An 18,271-nucleotide genomic window follows, 5' to 3' on the forward strand; every position below is an offset into this window, starting at 1 on the left:
GTCAAATGACAAATCTTATAACTGTTGACTGGGTTCTGTTATGATAATAAACTTGAATCCACTAGACTGAAAGAGTCATATTTTTAAATACTGATGATAACTGAAAAAAATTCAAAATTGATACTTGAAGCATTCTAGGATCATTGAGAGAAATTTAAAGATATGAAAATTTCTGATTCTAACCTTCTCCCTGCTGTCGAACCCCATAGCTAGCACAAATTTGGTGCCAAACAACTACATTTGTACCTTAGCAGGCTGAAGGTTTAAAAAAATAACACAGTGAAATTAACAGCCAGAATGTTGCTGTTTTCAACGATTCACCAAATTAGTCTACTGCTCGGCTGACTTCTGAATATTAAAAAATTTCACTGAAAATCATATTACAATCAATGTACCAAAAATACAAATTCATTCGTTCATCCTTGAAAAAAAGTTGATCATGTAACAAAGATATAAAAGTTGTTACAATGATGACAAAAATAGTGGTTAGAGAAAAATTATTGGTTATGAAATTTTTAAAATTTCTCCATTAAAATTCTTTTGCATATCTGGAGTAATCCTTATTTCCAAACTCCTATGAATTATGTAATACATTCTGGAGACATCGAAAATGAAGTAACCAAAGTAATGGTATTGTACATTACATTTTATATAGAGATAACAGAGTATACTAATATACATGTACTCGTCTGTATTTTCTTGAATAACTACACAGACATCTTGCTTTGTTTCAGGTTATTGACACAGGGGTATGTAGACTAGAGTTTCTGTTTTGCAAAAGCTGGATCAAATTGTGCATGCAGCGACCAACTACAAAATCAAATTGTCGCCTATATCTAAATTCAGCCATATCTTTTACCATTGTCAACCAATCACATAAAGCATGAGCTGAAAATAACAAAGAAAGGAAAAAGAAGAAAGAATTAAATCTACATGTACCATCAAAATCCAATCCCATATTTGGTAAGCAATCATACAAAACATAACCTGCAAATTGCAAATGGAGAAAAGAAAGTGAAAAAAAATCAGTCCCTGCAAAAATAATTTCTGGAAGGAATATTTTTTTAATGTCAATATGAACTGAAAAGAAATATTGAAAATTGAATCATGTTTCTTGTACGAATGATAAAAAGCTTCATTTGGTAACTACCAATTTTGCCATGAATACAAAATGCTCGAGCTACTTTCAACACAGTTATGCAAAATCAAAATCAGTGTCACTTGACTCAATATTTTTTAAAAGGTCAAACTAAATCTTCAATTTTCCAAAGAGCTGCTGCACTTAAGAGTCAAATTCAGACAAGAAAGAACAAATCTTGCCAGAGCAACTGATACTTTTGTACTATTACCTGATTGGTCAATGGACTGATTGTGTTGGTTGCACCTGTCTCTCTCTGACAGCCCATCACAGGCCCCTGCAGTGATATGTTACCTGATTGGTCAATGGACTGATTGTATTGGTTGCACCTTTTCTCTCTCAGCCAATCACAGCCCCCTTCAGTGATGTGTACCCTGCAGAAGAGGATACTGACAAGGATGTGGATGACAACTGTTCCCTCATGTTCCTGAATGAAGCCACGCTGCTACACAACATCCGACTGCGCTACAAGAGGGAGCAGATATATGTGAGTAAATCTTTTGCCTTCTAACTCAACTCTTCCAGTTAGTTTCCAACTCCTAGCCACCATTTTCAGTTTTATCAGCAAAGATAACTGTCAAGTTAGTAGATTCTCATCTATCCCAGATGTCATTGATGTACAAAATTTAAATGTACTAAATACAGATCTGTTTTTTTTTATTTGATTGGCACAATTATTGTTCAATATGCATGTAGATAGTCAAATGTCCCTTCCCACACCAGTATATGGTGAATAGGGCAGCACCCATCTTCATTTCATTAGCCCTTGGGCCATACATACGTACATGTACAGTTGTGCAATCACTACTGCAGGGAGCTAGTCCACTGGTACTGGTGACCGTGTGTTTTAACTACATTGCTGAGTGCTAAGGGAATTAATTAAAGAAAGCAGTATGTACCGTTTTTAAAGTCTTTGGTTTGACTAGACCTGTGATCAAATTCACAACCTACAAAAATGCAAGGTGAACATTCTACCAACTTTGCATTGCACCGGTACATGAAGATAGACCATCATGTAAATTTATGAAAACTGATATTTGAACTCAAGATGTTCTTTGGATAAATGTTTCAGTTAAAACTGCCATTGATTATTTATTAATGCCATTGATTCCTGGTGATTTGAAATGAAAAATTAATTCACTAAGTGTTAACACTGTCATACATGTACATGTATAGTGTAGATGACAGATACTACATATATAAAATATACTAAATATATTTAATTTTTCCCCCAGACATATGTGGCCAACATCCTGATTGCAGTCAACCCGTACCATGACATCCCCAAACTGTACGCTGCAGAAACCATCAAATCCTACGGGGGGAAATCTCTAGGAACCATGCCTCCACACGTGTTTGCTATTGGTCAGTAAAATAGATTCTAGTAACTCCTGGACCAGCCTGGACCACCTTTAACACGATGAAGTAGCCATTGGCTACCAATTTCAGAATAGGTTCAAGAAATGAAAGCCACGTATAAACTTGTGCTTATTTAACAAAAAAATTGTGCTGAACTTCCTTGATGTCTGCAATTTTAGAAGACTTCTATTACTTAACTCATCCAATAGAAATGCTGTCTTATAACTGTTGCCACTTTCCTTTTGCCTCTTAGAGGCTCACCAAAAGACTACATTTCTACTACATGTAATATCACAAAACCCACAGGATGTGGGACTATTCATTGTCCACTCGGCTATTCTGAGATCAGGGTGCGCCAAAGGGTTGCACTTGGGCCAATTTTTCAAGTTTTATATTTTTCTACTTTCAGTGCAGAAAATCGCACTAGAGGTGTTGCCATACATTGCACTTTTTAAATTTTTGGATAGAGACGTTCAGTTCAAAAGTTGTGCTCTTCCAAACTTTAGCCCACTCATTTCAAATGTGGCCGGCAACGGACACTACAGCTAAGTTGTAGTGTCCGTTGCCGGCCACATCTGGCCGCTCAAGTACATGACAAGAACACCAAATCTTGCAAGACCTGTCATTTAGGGGTTGACAAAATGCTACAGAAATAACATAAATGACAAAATTACTTCAAAATTGCAACAAAATGTAATTAATGTACCTATATGGTATACTTGGCAACGGACACTACATGGCAACGGACACTACACCCTTGAGGTTTTTTGACATTATTTCATATAATTACAGCAATAGACTGAAATAGCTACTGTGTTTTAAGTCAACATCTTCAGCTATTTCAAAACCTGAAATCATATGCACCCACAGCTTTTCTATTTTAAGTTATTACCGAGCAACGGACACTACACATTTTCTCGGACAAAAAGACAGGTAACTGTAAGCCATCAGCCATATTAACCCAAAAGACAAGCAACATAAAAACACATGTTTTGTGTCACATATGGATGTACCTTGCATAACATGCAAAATGGCCAGTTCTATCACCATCCTTTTTAGTACAGGGAGATAAGTTAGTTGCAATGTGTTGATTTATGAATTTTACATAACGTGTACAACATATTGATAAATGCGCTCTAGAAAAGAGAAATTTCCAATCATCATCAGGTTTTTTGCAAAACATATCAGACTGAGCATGTCTGAACATATTGCAAATCTTTTCATTCCATTTTTTTGTTCCCAAATTACTTAAAAGCATATTTCAAAAACTGGCATTTTTCAAGTGCAACAGCATAACGTAGATTTTATGCCAATTTCTGGTCTTAAATTGGCCATAGCATAAGTTTTAAACATCTTAACACCAAACCTCTTCCTGATTGTCTGGAAAATAACTGTACTAGTATAACAAGTTTGATAAATGTCAACAGAATGCGATAAATACAGAGTAAGAATGACATAACGATGCACGATGCCATTGGCGCACCCTGATCTCGGAATAGCCGACTGCCTTTAAAGAAGGCAAGCCTCTCAATAGCATAAACTGTAGTACAAGTTATCTTGAAAGTTCATCTGTGTTGGTAAAAGTCATCATGAAAGAAGACTGAGCTGCAATTGCCAACACAAAGATTGTACAGGTTGATCAGACAATAGTTGTATGTTGACTCTATTGCTTTACTAAATTACTTTCTTTGACACTGTAGATCTAACTACATGTAGCCTTTGGGCATGATTTTGCAAATAAAGAATATTGAGTATAAGACTCCCCCCTTCTGTTGTGTACTATCCCTGCAGCTGACAAGACCTACCGTGACATGAAGGTGAACAAGGAGAGCCAGTCCATCATTGTGAGTGGGGAGTCTGGTGCAGGGAAAACAGAGACAACCAAGTACATCCTCAGGTATGTGTGACCTGGTATAGCCTCAGGTGCACTAAATCTAAGATTTGGTCCAGATCCCACAGGTCCTTGGTTCGAATCTTGCCTTGTCACTGGGAAGGCCACTTTGCATGATTTGTCACAGCATCACTGTCCCCTATGCTAGAATCAAAAGACTGATTCAAAAGCAATAATTTCTTAGCATTGCACCATTAAACTTAATGACAATATGCATTGCGGGTCATTCACTGTTCTAGCAGAAGTGTCTGCAACATTGTATCATCATGTAATATTTGGACTATTGTCATTGTAATTATTGTTTGTGACAAAATTGTACCTCATTCAGTACTGTATGTTGATTGCAGATATCTGACTGAGTCCCATGGATCAGGCATGATCATTGATCAGCGAATTGTAGAAGGTAAGACTAACATCATGGTGTCCTCAAGTATAGTAGCATGCTGGATCAGTCTAGTAGTAGTTAGACTTCGTAACATATCTTTTATTATTTAATTACGCCACACCAGTGTAATTTGTTTTTTCCTGGATTCCCCCTGTCCATTTTTTTCTGATTTGCAAAAAAAGATTTTAGGTTCTGAATCAACAGTGACTGTGAAATGCTCAATAAAACATATTTTGGCACCAACGGTTGAAGAAAGTCCTTTTCTTCCTAGTTGTTAATGTTTTTAATGTAACAAAAGTTGCATTAAAAGTTTAAAATCTATTGTTCTAAATATAAACCAGCCTGGTATGTTGACTTCATGGCTCATATCGGAACATTTCCAGCTATCATGGGGTGCCTTGGTCTGTTTTTTTTTTAGGCTGTGGCTTCATATTATTTCTGAAAAAATCCGAGAAACAACAAATTAAATTGGTGTGGCCTTAACAATGTAGTACAAAACATGATTTTTTACTTCAAATCAGATGGCACTGTAAGAGAACTTCAGTCTGTACGTACTTGAATGTAGATGTTTCAAGCTGTCTTTGTTGCCCCTTTATGAGTTGTGTGCATGCATTATATGCACTCATAGACACATACATTTTGTAGTTTTGAAAAATTATGTACTGAAATGGTGACAAACTATGAAGTTTAGGTAGGGTTAACTTTGCATGGGATTTTTATTATGACTATTATATCCTCAAGCCTTAAAACCAGTGTCTACAGTCCCAGAACTTACTTGAAGCTCTTGTCTCCCACTGTAGAAAGGCTGTTTTTATTTTCTGGGTCTGTTGAGCCAGTACTCTAGCCAACGTCTGTCTTTTTGTCATTATTTCATTATTTCGTATCATGACAGATAAAAATTCTACCCAATCCGTCATCTTTGAAGGGCAAAAATTGGTGTGCAAAGATATGAAAATAGATGTCATTAAAATAAGTTAGGTCTACCAGCAAAATTCGCCCCTCAAAATGCAGGAAATAGCAGTTCAGAGGGTCAAGTCTTTAAAATTTTCCAGGGGAAAGCATGCCCCCAGACCCTACTATGATCGTTGCTCAATGTTTGACATTGGAGTTAGTTAGGCCACACTGACTTAATTTTATGGATGATATCCTCTGAAGACCCCCAAACTAGTGCGCGCAGGCAAAGAAAAAAAGATTTCCGTCCAAAAATAAAAATGCTACCTAACCACAGGAATTGCTGGTACATGTATTGTGAATTTGTGGCAGTACTTAGCAACGTATACGACAATCTGGCACATGCCGGCTTTTTGCGGAATTTATTAATCGACGTATGTACTGAGTTCTTGAGTCGTGGAGCTTTGGTAGCCTGAGTGCCCGGCTCTGTATTGCCGCTAACTACCATGGACTACCCAGGCCTAGAGCCAGGCCAGAGCCTCGAGATCGGTGGACGTGACATTATTTTTTTTAAACAGGCGAAAATTAATGCACGTGCAGATGTCATCCATAAATTTAAGTCGGTGTGGCCTATGTGAAAGAAAATTGAAATGACGGAAAAATACTTCACGCTGGCTAGAACACTGTGTTGAGCTATGTTCTGTTCTGAGTTCACACTGACTGCTGTTTCACCTTCTATAGTAGATCCTTGGCACTCTGCACTGACCCTCTGCCCACCTCTCCATCCTCCTGTAGCTCAGAGTACTGTCCCTCCTTCTCCACCCCTCACAGACCCCACAAACTCTGGCCACTTCTCGTAAGTATCTACAAACTCAGAACTCAGACTTTCTCACTTAACAGGGTTCTCACTAGGCTGTTTGTATACAGGGGCCCCCTACGCTGTGATTTGGACCCCTATGCTGTGATTTGGGCCCCTACGCTTTGATTTAAGTACAATGTAGCATCAGAGTGTTTTGGGGGAACCTTGTACCCTTTATAAATCCTTAGAAAATCAACTTTGGAATGCAGCTATAACTGAGGGAAAATATAAGGAAATTTATCTCTCAATAATCAGGAAAGGGTTATGAGTTTTTTAATTTTTTTGAAGAGAACCAGATCCCCTACTGCACACACTCCCAAAAATGTTTTTTCTTGTTTCTCTAATTTTTCCTTGTACAAAGAAATTTTAGCTGCCAGCTAGAATATTATTCTGATAAAAGAATCAAGAATATTATTCTGATAAAACAATCAATGTGTGTGGATATGTCTTTGGGTCACTCAATGCACAGCTTGTGCTGCAGAAAGTTGTCCTTGTGCACCACACCCCTATACATGTACGCTGTGAAAAACAATCTGGTGAGAACCCTGCCTACAATGTTCTGAAGGTTTATTTTTCCGAAGGTTGCTACAGAAGCATGCAGCAGCCTAGACCACCTCCAGTTCTACTAAGTCATGAAATGCATGAACCACATGTGCATGTTGAGTGATTGGTCTACATGTTTTGTTACATTTGATCTGCATGGGTTCAAAGCGAACCCACGTTTCAGATCTCTTGTGTAGGCTGACATCACATACGAGTGTTACTTGATTGTATTTCCCCTACTTTGAATTATTCTATACTGTACTAGTAACCAAAAACAAAGTTCTTGTATCAGACAATTAGCCTGGGTGCCATCCTCCCTGGTAGAGTGACAATAGGGAGCCGGAGGTATAACTTCAGAGGATGGCACCCAGGCTATCAGACAATCTAGATATGGAACAACAGGGCTCGAAATTCATTTTTGGGGATAGGTGCACTGATGCACCCAACCTAAAAAACTGGGTGCAAAAAAATTTTTTTGGGGTGCACCATATAAAATAATATTAGTAGTAGGTAAGCAAAAACAAATTATGTTTGATTTCTAAAGAAAAGTACTAAAACAGTGATTTTATTATTTTTCTGACACAGATGTTAAGAATACATTGTATGTTGTAAACTATATAAATATATATTACAAAATGTTAAAACCTACAAAAATATTTCGGTGCACTGGTGCACCCAGAGAAATAGATTGGGTGCACAGCTCCAAATTTGGGTGCACCACCCAGTATTTTGAGCCCTAAACAGTATATAATTATGCATTATTTTCCTTTCTGTTTTCCTTGCCAGACTTAGCTGTAATATTCAAGCTACATGTATACAAGATGGATACTAAATGTTTGTATACTATATGTAGCTACATGTACCCTAGCCCTTGATTGTTTACTACCTTGACCCCCCATGATAAATATTTTGTTTACCACCTTCCTCGTCCACAGCCAACCCTCTACTGGAGGCCTTCGGTAATGCCAAGACTGTCCGTAACAACAACAGCTCGCGTTTCGGCAAGTTTGTGGAAATCCATTTTGACCACAAGGTTGGTACAAAATAATGTAACTCTCTAACTGCTACTAGTACATATATACCCATGTATTGTTACTGTATATATTAACTAAAGATACAATCATTTTGTAGACAAGTTGCTAGGTGGGCCAAACTCACATCACTTCTTCCAGAGCACAAGAGCTAGCTACCACCCAAAATTTGTGATTCTAGCATGTCCAGATCACGAGATATGAAAACCGGAAGTTCAGTTCCATAGCAAGCCAATAGAGGGCCCATTTTAAGGTCTCATCGGCAAGACCTACCCACCTACCAAATATAAATACATTCAAAATGTATAATCCATCAAAGCCTCCTTGAGTTATCGTAATAAAAACACCGGCACACACACACTCATTGATGATTCTGAAAACATAACCTTCTTGGCAAAGGTAAATATAGTGTCAAAAAAATGAATTTGTTGATAGCAATTTCCACAATTATTTGTGTTGTCCCCTGCTTGTAGATGTAGATGTATATCTTCCTAACGTTCCCCATGCTGAAGTCCATGTAGCCTTTTGGTATAATACAAGTACATGTATGTGTGCAGACAATTAGAGAAAGAAATGAAATGAGACCATGACGTCTTGTTAGCAGCCTGAGGGCAATTGGTATTGTGTTGCTAGGTTATAGTGTATGTTACGGTAGATACATTGTATAATGTATGTAGGTTATGGTGGCAGATACACACTACAGGTACATGCACTTATAAAATTTACAGTGCACAGAAGCTCTTACAAAATATTTTTCTTTTTTTCTTATCATGCTTTTTAATGACACGAATCAGTCACATTAGCTTTCGTCTTATCAAGTCAACAGTCACAAAAACAGTATCTTTAATCTGAATTATGATACATGCACAAGTTTGATACTTTGGTCTGTTTTACACAAAAGTCATGATCATAGTTTTAGAGTCTGCAAGGGTGTAATTTATGTTCCATTATTCCATTTGAAAAAAGAAAGAGAAGAATTCAAAAGGTTATCTTTTTGTTTTGCTGCAAGAACAACTGCTGACTATTTCAAAATCATATTAGATTAAAAAAATTGTTTTGTTGCAATGACCACTAAATTTTTGTAAAGAAAACATACTATTTATATAGTAAACATAATCCTTGCAGGCCTTGATACTTTCTTGTTTTTCTTTTGACCTTTCTGTTTTGTTTGACTTTTTCAGCGAACTTTGGTAAGAAGGCCCCCGAGGCTGCCCAGTGCAGACCTAGTGTGGTGCACGCCTGGAAAACAGGGAGCACATCTCACTTCCCTGGGCTGTGTCTGATACAGGCTAGTTCTCTGGGCACAGATAGGTACAATCAGTACACAGTACTGAGATGACAGAATATACTTTAGGTTTTGTCATGACGACAGCATAGAATGGCCAGAGTGTACCTCAACAAAAGTGAGGAAATGGCTGAGATTTTGCTGAGTGCCCAGAGAACTGCCTGCACCAAATCTGGCCATGGGATACAGTAGATGTAGTGTGCTTCTCACATTGGCAGGGGTTGAAACAAACTGGTCCAGGGGTATTCTGCATTCCTGATGTCAAGAAACTAATTTCTACGGACTCAAGCAGTGACACAACTTTTATTGATCTAAGGAATTTGTAAAAAAATTAAATAAACTAGTGTCTTTTTATCAGCAGAAGAAAATTTTGTGCATGTTCTCTTTATGTCTTGTCCAAGGCAATGTAATTAAGATTCATTTTTCAAATTAGAACAATTCAGCACCCAGATCTGAAAATGTCTTGGACCTGAAACTGTATTTCCCCTGGACATTGTTAGTGTCAATCCCTGCCCTGTGTGTTTGACCTAACAGCACTGACGTGGTTCTTCCTGTACTAATGCCTTCAACAGGGTCTTGTTTGCAGGCCCTGGGTGTGCTAGAATAGAACTCCTAACTTCTACCACGGGGTGTTGTGTGCTATCTACATGACTGTAGAACTAAGGGTTGTGTGTTCTCTATATACATGTAGTTACCATGGTTTGTCTGCTCATAATAGAACTACCATTTCTCAACATTATGTGCTCTACTTTTCTTAAGAGTTACTGGGCTGTGTGCCGTGGATCACAGTATCTGTTGTGTTCTTCGATATGCTATTTTGTTTGCTGTGGAGTTTCACTACGTGTTTAATCTTTGTTTTCATGTTGCTGACTCAGATTCATTTCACCTCCTATAACAACGTCATATTTCAGCATTCAACCAACCATCATGACCTACTCTTCAAGTAGCTTTGTTGAGCATGTCAGTAGAACGTACCGCACCTGCACAAAACCCCGATTTTTCACAGTTTTTGTTTGATTTTTGGTCAACGTTGCATCAGAATTTTTCCTGTTGCAGAAGATATCTTTTCAAACATAACCTTTGGAAACTACCGAGTGTTAACCTTATATGTGCAAATACATATAGAATACAACACGGGGTATTCCGTATCGCCCGAGGTATCGGCCCGACCGCGGGTCAGATCGCCCGCAGGCCGGAGAGCGATCCGACTCGCGGGAGGGCCGGGACCGAGGGCGATGCGGAATACACTGTGTTGTATTTTATTTATGTCATACCCACCCAAGAAAACACGCCTTTCAATGCAAGATGAGCCAAAAGTTGTAGCCACTAAACCCTAAAATGCAACAACATCAATTCCAACGTCCGGATTCTGTATTCGAGTTTTCGAAAGGGGCACAAGCGGGTAGGGCAAAACGCGTTCGAATCATTTTATGGAAGCCATGGAAGCGTTCGATAACGGGGTCCGGACCGGGCCGGACCGTAAAGTACGGCCCGGGTATGATATAAGACCTTATATGAGGCGTTCTGCCAAAGTGCTATGCACAGTACATTACGGATTTCGTGCAGGTGCAGTACATTCTGCTGACGTACTGCTTTGTTGTAGGAAACATTCCATATGTCCTCATCTGTGGAAGTCTTGCATCTGCCTTTTCCCCATAATATTTCTGTGCTAATTATCTTTAACAGGGGTCACTGTCTGAAAGTTTTTAAGAATTTCTGACTACCTTCCTGCCATCTCCCCTGGTTGCTTCTATGGCGCTTTTAATGGACATGTTTTCAGGGCGAACTTTTCACTGTGGTTTTAAGGTTTTATAGTTTTAAAGAACCCCCTTACAGATCTGACTGTTGTGTATATATCGTCCCACAGCACAAGGTTGTCGGTGGTTATGTCTCACATTACTTACTGGAGAAGTCACGAATCTGCAGCCAGAGCCGACAGGAGCGAAACTACCACATCTTCTACCGGATGTGCGCCGGCGCCCCCGAGGACGTCAGGGTGAAACTGCACCTGGGCAACCCAGACGAGTACCACGTAAGTGTGCATTATCGGGCAGCGTGGTAAACAGGGGCGCCAGGGTATACAATGGAATTTTACGGAATACGGTGCAATTTTACGGAATACAGTACAATTGTATTCGTACACAGTGCAATTTTATGGAATACAGTGCAATTGTATTAGTATACAGTGCAATTTTACTAGTAAAATTGTACTGTATACTAGTAAAAATGCACTGTATATACTAATACATTTGCACTGTATTCTGTAAAATTGCACTGTATTCTGTAAAATTGCACTGTATTCCGTAAAATTGCACTGTATACTCTGGCACCCCTGCTAAAATTCAGCATGCAAATATAACTGCATGACATCGGGTAAGAACCAGGTAAAAGTGTGCAGTAAAGAAAAAGCATGTCCACATATAGCATGTGCAATATAACTTCTAACATATCTAGCCTTGCAGTGGTGTTGGGGTGTTCTCTAACAAAAGTTGGTGGTCGAAGGTAACAGTTTTGTTGTAAAATATAACTGTGTTGTTAACATTGTTGTGTGGTCAGTAGATACAAGGATGCATGCTGGTGCCTTGTACAGTGATTTTCATTGTTTTATATTTCTTTTTTGCATGTGTTTTTTTTTTTACTTGTTTTGTTGTGAGTAGTAATAATTAGTGATACCGCACTTGCACTTACACTAACATTAATATGATTATATATTGTCCTTGTCAGTAGAGGACTAACAAACTTTTGTCTCTCTTTTTCCCATCCTACATCCCACCTTCTTGGATCTGTGCAAATATTCAAATAACATAATTTTCCCTCCAATTGTTCCAAACCTACTTGGTTCTTTCTTTCAATTCCAAATAATTGTGACTCAACATGTCTCTTTCCTCTTGTCAAATCATTAAATTGTGCATGGATCCCACCTCACTTAACAACCACTTTGAATTTATGGTACCCATCCTTCCATGCATAAACTCTTTTTGCCTTATCCTACACTTAAACTTCACTCTCCCTGTTTCCCTGCACTTGTGAACCACATTCCCTGTGTATTCATGTCCATGGCTGTGTTCATCCATCCATCCATCCGTCCGTCCGTTGACCCATCATGGCTGTGCCCCTGGTTTGTGCATCCGTCCGTCCGTCCGTGCGTGTGTAGTATCTGCGGAACGGGTGCACCCAGTACTTCACCAACAAGGACACCATCAACCTCATCAACCAGGCCCGCAAGAGCAAACAGGTAACATAGATGTCTGGTAGGTGCCCTGAGCTACCAGGTAACACACCTGTCTGGCAGGTGCCCTGAGCTACCAGGTAACACACCTGCCTGACAGGTAACACACCACCTGCCAGGTGCAGGTAATGCAACCACCTGCCAGGTGGCCCAGCTACCAGGTAACACACCTGCCAGCCAGGTGGCCCAGCTACCAGGTAACACACCTGCCAGCCAGGTGGCCCAGCTACCAGGTAACACACCTGACTGGCAGGTGGCCATTATCTACCAGGTAACACACCCACCTGCCAGGTGACCCAGTTACCAGGTAACAACTGCCAGTTAGGTGGCTCAGATACCAGGTGCATGGGTGATCCTTAAGCACAGAGGAGAGGCAATTTTGATAACAAGTTATATGATTATAGATGCTACATTTGTACATGTACCTACCACTTGTTAGGGAGATATTAGGTCCTTAATTTTGTCTATCCATGTGAATGTATTTTATGTACTGCACAGGTATCTATACTCTTCTAAAGAGATGACAATGTTGTTCCTTCTCCAGTCTTACTCCCCACTAACCGCATACTTGCTCTCCCAACCAATCAAGCTACTGGTTCTCAGATTTTCAAATAGCTTATATAGACTACTGAGTTCTAGTTATGCAATTTATTTTGAAATTACTGCTCCTACCAAAAGTCACCTAGTTGTAAAATGTGCCTCATAATGTTTCCAGGTCTGTCCTTGGTGCTGAAGTCATGATAGTTATGCTTGTTTTTTTTGGGTCAATGGAAGTGGAGCTGATACTTCATGGTGTAGTAGTAACTGAAGATAATAATCCATGAGTTTATACACAATTACTAATGATAATTTTCTGGCAAATTTGAAATCCCAACTAAGGCCTAGTTTTGTTGTGTTTCCTGTTTTACTCTTGAAAAAATTAGGGTCGATAGGTAAGGATCTTTTTCATTTATTTTTTTTTTGGCCTTGAATCCTCTAAATATATATAGCTAGTAATCCAACACATACAATACAGTTTAACAAAGTAAAAGTTGCATGAGGACACTTATATTTTCAATATTATTGTTGGAAAACTGTTTGTACAATGTTTCATCACTCAAGTGTCATATCACGTAGCTAGAAAAGGTTGATCAGCTCGAAAACTTTATGTCCATTGCAGGGGTTCAAACAAAAAAGGCTAGGGTGGACAGTATTTTCAAGGGTCGGTCAGTCGGGAAACAGGAAACACAACATTTGACAGGCCTTACTAAACCTTGTCCTGCGGAGCACAACAATTGTTGTTCTGCACATACATTACCATCTATATAGCACCCTGCATAGGTACGATTTAGAGGTACTCCTCGTGCAATCACACCGCAGCAAAACGCAACGAATGCAGAAGTAACTATGCCACTACACGGCAAAAAATTTGGGGGTCTATGATCTAATTAAGACATGAAATTATTGAAAAATATTGTGTCAGGAATGCCAGCAGGACAAGGGCTAATGATCGTTTTCTGGCAAATTTGAAATCCCCGCTAACTGTAAACTTGGTCTCCATCCACAGTTCCTAAAGGATGGCAGCCTACATGACCCTATACTGGATGATGTGAAGGACTACAAGCGTATGGAGGACGCCATGAAATGTGTCGGGATCGAGGAGGCGGAGAAGATGAACCTGTTCCGCATCGCAGCCGCCGTACTGCACCTGGGCAATGTCACCTTCGAGGAGGACCACAACAACACCTCAGGTAAACAACAACAACTACTTTGGTAATCAACAACATCTCTAACTTGTAAATAGGTACATGTTACAAGTGTTTCCTGTCTCTACACATGATCCTTTCCTGTAATGTGCCTCCTGCCTGTAAAATGCCTGTGATATTCCTGTAAGATGCTTGTAAGTTTGCCTGTTGTTTGCTTGTAAAATGCCTGTAGCACAGCCTGTTACATGCCTGTCACCTGACTCACCAGCCTGTTACATGACTGTCAAATGACTGTTAATGGTGGCCTGTTACATGCCTGTCACCTGACTATTAATAGCCTGTTACATGCCTGTATACTGCCTGTAATACAGCCTGTTACATGCCTGTATACTGCTTGTAATACAGCCTGTTACATGCCTGTCATCTGACTGTTGATAGCCTGATACATGACTGTCACCTGAATGTTAATAGCCTGTTACATGACTGTACACTGCCTGTAACACAGCCTGTTACATGCCTGTCACCTGATTTACCAGCCTGTTACATGACTGTCACCTGGTACCAGTCTGTTACCAGTATATGTCTGTTTCCAGTCTGTTACATGACTGTCAAATGACTGTTAATGACCTGTTCCATGCCTTTAACCCAGCCTATTCCATGCCTGTAAACTACCTGTAACCCAGCCTGTTCCATGCCTGTAAACTACCTGTAACCCAGCCTGTTCCATGCCTGTAAACTACCTGTAACCCAGCCTGTTCCATGCCTGTAAACTACCTGTAACCCAGCTTGTTCCATGCCTGTAAACTACCTGTAACCCAGCCTGTTCCATGCCTGTAAACTACCTGTAACCCAGCCTGTTCCATGCCTGTAAACTACCTGTAACCCAGCCTGTTCCATGCCTGTAAACTACCTGTAACCCAGCCTGTTCCATGCCTGTAAACTACCTGTAACCCAGCCTGTTCCATGCCTGTAAACTACCTGTAACCCAGCCTGTTCCATGCCTGTAAACTACCTGTAACCCAGCTTGTTCCATGCCTGTACACTGCCTGTAACCCAGCCTGTTCCCTGCCCCCCCAGGCGGCTGTATCGTGCCCCAGTCGTCAGACAAGGCCCTGGCAGTGACGGCTGAGCTGATGGGTCTGGGGAAGGAGGAGCTACAGGAGGCCCTCACCACACGGGTCATGCAGACGGCTCGGGCAGGGCCGGGGGGAACTGTCATCAAGTAAGGAAATAAATCCATCAGCTGGATAGATTCTGATAAGTCAGGTTTTAAAATAGCATATGGACTGACTGTGTTCTGATTATGCATTATTTTGACATCACTTCTCCTTCCAAAAATCACCTAGATGTAAAACGTGTCCAGGTTTTGTCCTTGGTGCTGAAGTCAAGATAGTTGTGCGTCTTTTTTGCTCAGTGGAAGTAGAGCTGATACTCAAGTAGTAATTGAACAGAAAGATTCATGAGTAATGACTGTTTTCTGACAAATCCAAAATGAATCTTGTCATAATTCTTAACACAATGTATATTCTTAGTATACCTCTTTTTGGTAAAGACCAGGGTTCTAGCCAGCACCCGTTTTTCCATCAGTTGCAGGAATTTTGCAGCTTGTGACGGAAAAAAAAATTAAACCAATCTATCAGCCTTGACTAAACCGTGACTAAATTGACAAAAATCTTTTGATTAGGAAAAATATAAGAACATCAAAATGTAGAAAAAATGCATTTTTTAATGCTTAAAAATCCAAAATTTGCCCCCTGAACCCAGACCCCCCCCCCCTAGATTGCAAGCATTCTCTACCCAGCTCTGATCATGAACCTGGGCTAAAGGGGGGAAAATGGAGCTGGCTAGAGCCCTGATATAGACCACTGTCTTTGTTTCACTTACTCAGTGAACATTTTCACTTGCAGAGTTCCTCTGAAGTTTGACCAGGCCTCCAACGCCCGTGATGCCCTGGCCAAGGCCGTGTACTCCCGACTGTTTGACCGTGTGGTGGCTCGAGTCAACCAGTGTTTCCCCTTCCAAAGTTCTGAACACTTCATTGGAGTTCTGGACATTGCTGGCTTTGGTAAGTTGTGACACACAAGCAAAACTTGCTTGTTACTGTAATTCCTGATTTTTTTCACAGTACATTCACGGTATATCTGCTTCTGTACTGCGAAGTTATGACAAATAATTTGCTGACTTTTTTTTCTCTTCCACCATGAAGATACAATGTATACTCTAAGAGTTACTTTATATTTGCGGTAATTTTATATGTCGGTTTTCGCGGTCACTTCTGTACCACAAATTTATCATTGCTGCAAACAAATAATTCGCCAACTTTCTTTTTGCTGCACCCGCTGCCACCACAAACACATAGTTCCACAAACATGTCCATTTTCCTCAGACCGCAAAATTTTGCTACAGCAAATATAGAGTGATTTAGAGTAGTATAATGAACACCTTCATTTTTTAAGTTTTGTACAAACTCAAGAGCAAGGCAAGGTCACTGACTTCTATTATTAGATGCATTAGACTGGGGACAAAGTTCTTCATGTAGATAAATCTTATAGTTATAATGTCCTTGCATTCCCTCTGCAGAGTACTTTGAGATGAACAGCTTCGAGCAGTTTTGCATCAACTACTGTAACGAGAAGCTGCAGCAGTTCTTCAATGAGCGCATCCTGAAAGAGGTAAACTGTTATCCTAAAAATAATCTTTCCCATTCTATGATTTGTAAGCAGCAGCATTAAAGCCCTAATAGATGTGTCATCATGTGTTTGGTTTAAAGAATTGGGTAAAATTATTTTATGGGTCTAAAAAAATGGGACAACCACAGAAAGAATTGTCCTTCGGGTATGAATAGAATGTCGCAAAGTTGTCTCCTGATTGTGCAGGATTGTGCACTGAAGCATTATTTCTGTTTCCTAGGAACAAGAACTGTACCAGAAGGAGGGCCTGGGAGTGGCAGAGGTGTCGTATGTGGACAACCAGGATGCCATTGGTTAGTATGACTTTTTGTTTCTCTCAGCTCTTCTGTAAAAATCATGGAATTGTATAGATATTTTATTTGCTCTATGTTGATGAAAGTTAGATCCACACTGGTGGATATCAATTGAATCGTCCGGAATTAATCTCTGTGTTTTATCCAGCAGTAGACTTTGACTTACATGTACTTATGAGTTTATTGCATATTTGGATGAGTTTACTGGATACTTGGATCTCTTTTGTCTACACATTTGTCTACATGCTATTCTTCCTGGAGATTTTTTAAAAGAGACGGAAATACATGACAGATCTAAATATAATTATTTAAAAATTTACACATACAAGTATCCTCCACCAGAAATTCCTGTTGGTGCAGATTTTGCATGCTGGGGTAGACTTTTTCGGAATGAGATTGATCTGTATAAAATCAAAATAATGTCATTTCCAGATCATATTTTGGTTTCATTGGTCTGTATATATTCTTGCTGGCATGACATGTTATTTGCTGTAGTGTACTCTATCTAGTGGGATGAACATAATTATCAGAGGTATCTTATGGTGTCTTTGTGGTGTAGAGGATAGAGCATCTGACTGTCAAGCAAGGAGACCCAGGTTCAATCCCCAGGGTTGGACCTAGACATGTCCAGACATGCACCCAGAGGTTGTGCCCTTAGGAAAGGCACTTAAAATGTATTTCCCCCTCAGTTAGAGGGATCCTGGGCCCTACTAGGGTTTGGGTTGGCGTTATAGGAACAGCATCCAGTCGCAAAAAATGTTGCATTTGATACAAGCACGTCTAACCCCCATTTCGGGGAAGAATGACGTTAAAACTGTTAAAATTGGATCTTCTTGTTGATTTGTACAGATCTGATAGAGATGAAGGCGTCTGGTATCCTGGACATCCTGGATGAGGAGAGTCGCCTGCCTCGCCCTGACAGCATCCACTTCACCACGGAGGTACACAACCGCCACAAGAACCACTTCCGCCTCACGGTCAGTAACAACCGG

General features: G+C 39.9%; 1 protein-coding gene across 1 annotated transcript in view; it reads left to right on the forward strand.

Annotated features, from left to right (window-relative positions):
- Window positions 1-18,271, forward strand: part of LOC109464671 (unconventional myosin-VI-like) — a 54,079-nt gene that overhangs the window by 9,018 nt on the left and 26,790 nt on the right. The window contains exons 3-15 of the mRNA XM_019761712.1: window positions 1,482-1,625; window positions 2,374-2,503; window positions 4,289-4,394; window positions 4,736-4,791; window positions 8,002-8,099; window positions 11,250-11,414; window positions 12,537-12,617; window positions 14,158-14,341; window positions 15,374-15,518; window positions 16,204-16,361; window positions 16,877-16,968; window positions 17,207-17,279; window positions 18,129-18,256. Coding sequence (XP_019617271.1) covers window positions 1,482-1,625; window positions 2,374-2,503; window positions 4,289-4,394; window positions 4,736-4,791; window positions 8,002-8,099; window positions 11,250-11,414; window positions 12,537-12,617; window positions 14,158-14,341; window positions 15,374-15,518; window positions 16,204-16,361; window positions 16,877-16,968; window positions 17,207-17,279; window positions 18,129-18,256 — 1,560 coding nt within the window. The remainder of the gene's footprint in view (window positions 1-1,481; window positions 1,626-2,373; window positions 2,504-4,288; window positions 4,395-4,735; window positions 4,792-8,001; window positions 8,100-11,249; window positions 11,415-12,536; window positions 12,618-14,157; window positions 14,342-15,373; window positions 15,519-16,203; window positions 16,362-16,876; window positions 16,969-17,206; window positions 17,280-18,128; window positions 18,257-18,271) is intronic.

The sequence above is a fragment of the Branchiostoma belcheri genome, unplaced genomic scaffold, assembly GCF_001625305.1.
Source record: "Branchiostoma belcheri isolate BF01 breed outbred unplaced genomic scaffold, Haploidv18h27 scaffold14, whole genome shotgun sequence".
NCBI lineage: Eukaryota > Metazoa > Chordata > Leptocardii > Amphioxiformes > Branchiostomatidae > Branchiostoma > Branchiostoma belcheri.